Consider the following 8508-nt stretch of genomic DNA (forward strand, 5'->3'; position numbering starts at 1 on the left):
CTGATTGTGGTTAGATGGGATGTGATGAGAGGCTGTGGGCAAAGCCCTCGTGCACTCCTGTGTCTGGGCACTGGTGATTTCCCAGAGCAAGTGGACACAAGGCCAGTGCTTGTCCTCATGGCTGCTGCTCAGGGGCTCTGTTGGCACCCAAGGGGCAGGGACTGGGTTCACAATGAGGTCTGGAATTTCTGAGGGGTTCACAAAACCCTGTAAAAGCTGAAAGGACCATAGTGGAGCAGGCTTTCCATGGACAGGATCTTCCCTCACCAGAGGAGTATTTTTACCCAGGATTCACAGCGTCTGAAGGGACATAATATTATCTGTGCTGTACTCTCCTTCTTCATTGTCTTAGACCCAGTAAATGGTGTTGAAAATTATAGAATTTCAGTGTCTGAATTAATAGGATCATAGCAGATCAGCAGCTCCTCATGAAGAACTGGGGGGAGGAGAGGAAGGGGGTGATGAAGCCACCTCCTCCTGACAAGATCTCTGTCCCTGGGACATGTGAGGGGAAGCTGTCACTGATGTGATGAGATTGTGAGGGGAGGCTCTGACCATGGCATGTGATCTCTGGGCTAAGGGCTGCACACCAGGCACGAGGGATGAGGCTGAAGCAGAGCCTGTGGTCCCAGCAGCCATCCCCAAATCCTTTCTCCTGGGGCTCCTGTGACAGCACTGTCCCTACAGGAGGTAAGAGTCCAGGGATGGACTGGTGGCAGATGACGCCTGTCCTTTTCCTGGGCACTGCAGGGGTGTGGGGTCTTCCTGGGGCTGGTGTGGGGCTGTGTGAGCAGATGGGAAGTTCTGGGAATGCTGATGGCCCTTATTTCCCTCTGGTTCCCCACCTCTCCCTAGGAAGTGGTGGGAAAAAGAGAAGACAACCACTGGGAACAGGATCATTCACCATGGAGGAGAACAGCACTACAAACCTCACTCTGAATGGATCTGTGGACTTGGAGGAATATCTCCCAGATCAATGCTCGAGCTTTCCCTACACACTGATTGCTTTTGCAGGGGTCTGTCTGGGGATTTCCCTCTGTGGGCTGGTGGGGAATGGGATGGTCGTGTGGTTCCTGGGCTTCCACATGAAGCAGAACCCTTTCACTGTCTACATCCTAAATCTGCCTGTAGCTGACTTCTCTCTGCTCCTCCTGTTCTCCCTGCTTATCTTGGCTTTTCTGACCTTAGCAGCATTTTGCACATCGTTGATTCATCTTGCTCCTCTCTACACAGATTCTGCATTTGCAGTGGAACTCCTGTGCCACCTGTTTGACCTGAGCAGCCTGGGGCTGCTGACAGCCCTCAGCATGGAGCGCTGTGTCTCCATCCTCTGCCCCATCTGGTACCAAAGCCATCGCCCCCGCCACCTCTCGGGTGTCATCAGTGGGTCCCTCTGGGTTCTCACTGGGGTTTTGGTGTCCTCCCTCTACCTCACCTTTACTGAAGACTCAGGGACAGTCCTTGCAGGTGTAGCCCTTGTGATTTCCCTGATTCTGTCCGTAGTGATGTTGGTTTCCAACCTGTTCCTGTTCCTCAAGCTCCGCTGTGGCTCCCAGAGGTGGCAGCCAGGGAAGCCCTGTGTCACCATCCTGCTCAACGTCCTGCTCTTCTTTGCCTTCAGCATCCCTTTCTGCTTGGAGGTTCTCCTCAGCCTTTCTGATTCTGTCCAGTTATTCCCAGAAAACACCTCCTTGCTGCTGGCATTGCTGAACAGCAGCCTCAACCCTGTGATTTATGTGCTGGTGGGGAGCTGCCAGCAGCACTTTCTGTGCTCCATCAAAGTTGCTCTGCAGACAGTGTTTGAGGGGAAAAGCAGGAGTGAGGAGGGGAGCCACAGCCCTGGGGACACTGCTGGGGTGGAGGTGACAGCTCTGTGAGGCACTGCTGGACATGTGGCACCTGGAGATGTGTCAGAGACAGCCAGAATATGGGGACATGAGGTCACATGGCTCTGAGCCAGAGCAGCCTGGCTCAGCCCTGTTCTCTGGCTGTACTCCCCATGGAATGGCCCTCTGTGTTGGTTTTGCTTGGCCCAGTTTTTGTTAGTAGGGGTGCCACAAAGATGGCTCCTGTGAGAAGCTTCTGGAAGCTTTCACTCTGTCCAGCAGAGCCAATCTCTAATGGCTCTGAAGATGACATAAATGCTGCTGGCCAAGCCTGTGCCACTTAGAGATGGTGGGTACTCCTCTGTGATAACATATTGGAGAAGAAATCAAAGCAAATGTGCATGCAGTTGTTTCTAGCCAGGGAAGGAGGAAGAGGAGGTGACAACATGTGAGGGAAACAATATGGAGACACCAAGGGCAGTGCAGAAGGTGAGGGAGGAGGTCCTCCAGGCACCAGAGGCAAGTTTCCTCTGTAGGCTGTGGTGAAGACCATGGTGAAGCAGCTGTGCCCCTGCAGCCCATGGGGTCCAACAGGGATGCAGAAATCCACCCACAGCCCATGGAGGAAGTGCCCCATGCCAGAGTGGGTGGGTGCCTGGAGGAGGCTGTGATCCAGTGGAAGTCCCAGTGGAGATAGAGAGCCCTTGATTCCAGGCTGGAGCAGCCTGTCCATGGAGGAGTGCAGCCCGTGGATGAGGGAGCCACAGCACAGCAGTTTGGGAGGACTGACTGCCCGTGGGAGGAGCTCACATTGCAGCAGGATTGTCTGTGCTGCTGCTGCTCCTGAGTTTGGAGCTGCACTGGAGGAGTTCCCAGAGAACTGTCTCCTGTGGAAGGGACCCCATGGCAATGCAGGGAAGGACTTCTCTCCCTGAGCAGTGGAAGATCCTGGGGATGAGCTGACCCAAATCCCCACACCCTGCCCTCCCTGCACTGTTGGTGGGAAGGAGGGAGGGGGTGAGAGGAAAAACAGTGTCTTTAAGGGTTTCTTTTACTTCTCATTATCCTCCTTTGACTCTGTTAGTAATAAATTCACTTTGCAACTTTAAGTGGAGCCTGTTTTTCCCTTGAAGTGTTTTCTCACTGTCCTTTATTTTGACTCATGAACGCTTAACTAATTTTTTTTTCCTCCCCTCTTCCCGGATGTGGCAGGGGAGAGAACAAGCAAGCAGCTGCCATAGGTGCCTGGTGTTTGCTGACCTGAAACCACGGCAGACACTCAGGAGGATGTGGATGCACAGAAACTAGAGGAAAGAGATGTTTAGGTATTAGATAAGTTTTAATTGTTATAAATTGGGTCTCAATAAGTCAATCAGAGACAATTCCAATTCAGTAATTTGTAATTTATTCAAGCAAGTGGATACTGGTCAAAGCAGCGCTGGGCGGGCTAGGCAGGCTCCTTCGCTCTGCCTAAGACACACCGCGCAGAGGTTTGTGTGTGCCGAGGTTTTATGCAGTCCCTTTTTCCGGGTTACGTGTCATTTGCTGGAGATAAGGCTGTGTCTGCGTAGTCTGTTGCTGTTGCTAGAGGGTCCGCCGCTGCCTTCCGAAAGGTCATAGTCACGTTCGCAGCTTGCCTTTCTTCCTAAACCTTGCAAGTTTTGTATAAGCCTTGTGTAAACAGGATGCTTAAGTTCTGCTTATGCCAGCAGGAGGTCTTTGGCTCGTGGGGGCCCTGTTTTCCTGTTGCGATTTAGAGAATCAATCCTTATCTATCACAATCCCCCCTTTCTTTAATACCATTTTGTTCGCTAAATCGCTTTAAGGCCTCTGTGCTAAGGATCAGTCCTTCGGCCATATCATATTCTTGCTGATCAGGTATTATCTCTAGTTTAGCCTTAGCTAGCATTAGGTGTGCTGCTTCCAATCTTCCTTTAACTATACTTAAAAGTTGATTGAATATACATGGTCTAAATGTAAGTGTCAATATTAGTACAACCAGAGGTCCCGCTAGGGTAGATAACATGGTTGTAAGCCACGGGCATGTATTGAACCAGCTTTCATACCAATTCCAGGTGTTTTCTCTTTCTCTTTTGCGTTGTTTTTTTTTTTTTAATCCTTTACGGAGTTCAGACATAGCATCTCTCACTACTCCTGTGTGGTCAGCATACTACCCGCAGAGCGGTAAATTCTTTGTTTACAAGAGATGCTATACCTGTACTGGCTCTAGTAGCTCTTAAAGCTAGCAATGTTGCTATGGTTTGAGTTCCCAGTGTCAATATAATTGTACTTAGTAGGTGATGTACACCCTTGAGGATACCATCCTGTGGAAATATGTTTGTCACTGTTCCTAGGAGTCCAACTTCTTGCTACAGTTACACACTCCCAATGTGCACAATAATAAGCTGTTGGTTGATTACAGTACCCAAGACCAGGATTTGAACTTGGGCACATATAGTAATCTGTAGTATGATTCGGATATTAGTATGGTCCTAATGACCCGACTGGGATCTGAAAAGATGGGTTTTCCACAGTAGTTTGTGTTTGTATGATGTGTTGATCTTCTCATCGGATCAGAGACCATTTAAACGGTTCATGAGGATGATGGCTAGCACTACTCATGATACATTTTAACAAAATTAAGCTACACATATATATACATTATGTAAGTGATGGTCCCATGGCTGAACGTGTACTTCTTACCTGTATTTGATACCCACTTTGCTGCTTGGGCTCTTGAACCCTTTTAAAGTCCTTCCAAGACTTGGGGCAGCTCAGTCCAGATCTTTTCATAGTCCCACGGCCTGTCTTTACTCTCCCAGGTTCGATCCCTCTGCCTCGCCCGTCAACTTGGTTGCTGCGAGCCACGGGGGTCACCATCTTCTCGGCAGCAAGGATATTCCTCGGGGGGCTCTGGGGTAAATGATCTGTTTTTATAACTGTCCCAGTTTTTATGTTTAACCACTGGACCATGGCAGGGTAAGTGAGCCACATTTTTTTTTTTTTACAGTCTCCTCCAATGATTTCTGCCACCATCGGCCTAGGTTCATTGGAGTGGTAACAATAAAATTCAGGGCAAATCCCATGGAGGTAAATATCCCACCATTCGGGCATCCCCTGTCGTAATCTCCCCAATTTAACAGCCAATCGTAACAAATGCTCGGTTTGCTTATGTTCTGCCTTAGAGCAGGTTGGGCAGACCCCCATAGGAGGCCTTCCCCTGGTGCAATGGGTCCACCACTTTTCTCTACATACTTTGCATACAAAACATACAAAGGGATAGCAATTACAATTAGAGGTATTACATTTGACCACATGGTCCCAAGCATAGCAATCATAGGGTAAATCATACTTAGGGAAAACTCTAATGGGGTATTTCAGGTGTACAGTAACAGGGTTCATGCACTAGAAATTACAGTCTCTTAAGTCTTATCTTCAATTCCTCGGGGCGTTCCATGACTTTCTACAAGGGGTCTCTGTTGAACTTCTTTACTTGGCTGGCGTGAGTCCAACCCTTTTCGGTGGTCCGGGCTGCGGATTCTGTGGTAAGTAACACAACATAGGGACCTTCCCATTGAGGGGTTAAAGATGCCTCTTTCCAGGATTTTATTAAAACTTCATCTCCAGGCTGATATGCATGTATCGGCATCCAGAGAGGTGGTCTTTGGGCAGCTAACCCCTTTTGTCTCAGCTTGTCCCATCTCCCTGCCAAGTGTGTAATGTAAGTTTGTAAGTGAGTGTCTGATACAGCGGGATGATCTCCAGGAATTTCTAAATCAAAGGGCATTCCATATAACATTTCACAGGGAGAAAGTCTTATATCTGTACGGGGTTGTGTCCTAATATTTAATAGAGCTAACAGTAAACATTTAACCCAACTCATTTTTGTTTCAAGCTTTAATTTAGTCAATTGTTTCTTAATTTCCCCATTCATACGTTCTACTTTTCCCAAACTTTGTGGATGCCAAGGGGTATGATATTCCCAATTGATACCTAGAGCGTCTGCCACAGCTTTTGCTACCTTGGACACGAAATGGGGTCCTTGGTCTGAGTCCATAGTTTCAATGAGACCGTATTGTGGAATAATTTGTTCTAACAATACCTTGGCAACTGTTTGTGCAGTAGCTCGTGTTGTTTAAACGGCTTCCACAAAATGGGTTAAGTGGTCTACCATTACTAGTAGATATTTGTGTCTTCCTACTGCAGGTAATTCTGTGAAGTCTATTTGAACATGTGAGAACGGTCTATGTGCTAATTCCCAACTCCCAGGCAATCGTTCTCTTAGTTGCTGTTTATTTACTTTCTGGCAGGTTACACATCCCATGGTTACTTGTTTGGCCAGATTATATATCTTTATGCACATATATTTATTAGCAAAGTGATCTACTAAGGCTTGTATTCCCCAATGAGTCTTTTCATGTAATCTCCGCAAAACCCGCAGAGCCATAGCTTTTGGTAGTACTTCCCTCCCATCTGCAAGGACCCACTTCTTTTCTGAATTCTGTGTCACCCCTGTTTGTCTAAGCTTTTGCTCCTCTAGCGTAGAAAAGCATAACAACTGAGGTCTCTAGGTTTGACCCTCTTTTTCATGTACATAACACCATTCCTTATGGGGATTATTGCATGTGCAAACCAGACCATCGCACCCAAAATCTTTCCAGCAAGCAAAGCAGGGGAATTTCTCTAAATCATCTTTACATGTTGCACAAAGCTCGCGTGGGTGTTTCTCGTGGAGAGAAAGCAAAGCAGCTCGTTTTGCTTCCTCATCTGCTAGGTTATTGCCTCTTGTAGTTAAACTTAACCCTTTTTGGTGCCCTTTAACATGTACTACAGCCAATTTAGTTGGTTGTCAGAGTGCCTTTAAGATTTCTTTAATGAGCTTCTCATGCACTAGTCCCTTACCCTGGGAGGTTATTAGGACCCTTTCTTCCCAAATTTTTCCAAATGTATGTACCACTCCAAATGCATATTTGGAGTCCGTGTAGATGGTCCTTATGTCTTTTCCAATTATTTGTAAGGCTCATAATACAGCATAAAGTTCACATGCCTGAGCTGACCAACTTGGGTTTAAGGGACCTGGTTGGAGTACTTCCATGGTTTGTCCATCAATGATGGCATAGCTGGACTTACGTTTACTCTCTACTACCCGTGAGGATCCGTCCACAAATAATTTAATGCCGTCTTCTAATTCTTCATCTTCTAGGTCAGGCCTAAACTTTGTTTGTTCTTCTATGGTTTGGAGGCAATCATGTAATAGCACATTGCCATTGGGTACCCCATACAAAAATTGGGCCGGATATTGTACTGAGGTGGTTTCTAAAGTTAATTTAGGAGACGCAACCAGAATTCCTTCGTATTTAAGCAATCTGGCCTCTGTGATCCATTTTTCTGCCTTTTGGGATAAAATACTCCAGATATCATGAGGGGAGACAACTCGCAGTTCTCCTCCAAAGGTTATTTTGAGGGCTTCCTCTACCATTAGTGATGCTGTAGCTACTACTTGGAGACAAGTAGGCCATCCCTTACTAATGGGAGTCTAACAATTTAGATAAATAGGCCACAGGCTTTTTACTACTGGCCCAGTCCTGAGCTAAAATACCAAATTCAGTCCCCTCTTTGGTATTCACAAATAAATGGGATGGCTTGTGGATATCAGGCAAGCTTAACACGGGTGCATTGACCAATTCTTTTTTTTTAGAGCCTGAAATCTTTCCTCATCTGCTGGACACCATTTAAGGAGTCCATCATGGGCCAATTTTTCATATAGGAATTTGACTTTTTGGCTGTAATTCTCAATCCATTGTCTACAATGGCCAAATAATCCCAGTAATTGTCGAATTTGTCATTTTGTTTTGCTGTTCATTAAAGGCCTTAGTCATATTTTGTCCCCTAGGGACTGATTTTTTTTTTTAATGCCTTGGACTATGATCGTCTGCAAGTCCTGCATGTGTGCCTGATCATTTGGGTCTTGATTATTCCAACTGGGCCGCTGTAATGGCCACTTCACATCCCCAGTCGGGCCCTGAGGATGGTTATTTTCCCAAATTCTCATACCGGCTGTTCTAATCATCCTTCTTTCTTCTGCCGTAAAGGGAGTTCATCCCAGGTATAAATGTTAGGACCTAGGAATTGATCTACTCTCTCAGCAACTCCCAATGGATCTTCTAGAAGGTGACCCATTTCCTTTGTAAATTCTCTTACGTCCCCTGAATTTAAGGGAACTGCTATGTACCCTATACCAGGTGCCTGACCTCCCCCTGGTGGGTTTACCATCTCCATACCAACCTCTCTGAGTGGATATAGACCATTACGTGCCCTGCTGCGTGTGATGCGTCTACTAGGCTGAGCAGGCTCCTCATCCTCAGACGACTGATTAGTGTCATCTTCAGGTAATAACGGGGCTGTTGGTGCATTCGGAGGTGGCGCCGGAGTTGGTGCTGGAGGTACATATAGAGGGGGCATTTCCTCTGAATTCCTTTTCTTAGGATCTTTTGTTTTAACACAAAAAGTCCTGCCCCTCATATCGGGGTAATCCAAAGGGCAGCATAATCACTTTATTCCTGATTAAAAGGTTGTTTGGAATTTACATACGAATTTAAAGCTTGACACATAAAATTCTCAAACTGCCCAAATACTGGTCAGTACAAAGGATCAGTCCGTATCTGTTTTCCTCCCCAAACTA

At 46.7% G+C, this 8508-nt stretch overlaps 1 protein-coding gene across 1 annotated transcript; it reads left to right on the plus strand.

Moving 5' to 3' along the window:
* The first annotated feature begins 905 nt into the window (after positions 1 to 905).
* On the plus strand, positions 906 to 1877 carry LOC146436852 (mas-related G-protein coupled receptor member D-like). The gene has a single exon (XM_085063941.1). It carries the CDS (start codon positions 906 to 908, stop codon positions 1875 to 1877), a length of 972 nt encoding a protein of 323 aa, XP_084920067.1.
* Positions 1878 to 8508: the final 6631 nt, after the last annotated feature.

The sequence above is a fragment of the Lichenostomus cassidix genome, chromosome 5, assembly GCF_008360975.1.
Source record: "Lichenostomus cassidix isolate B80296 chromosome 5, HeHo_3.0, whole genome shotgun sequence".
Lineage (NCBI taxonomy): Eukaryota > Metazoa > Chordata > Aves > Passeriformes > Meliphagidae > Lichenostomus > Lichenostomus cassidix.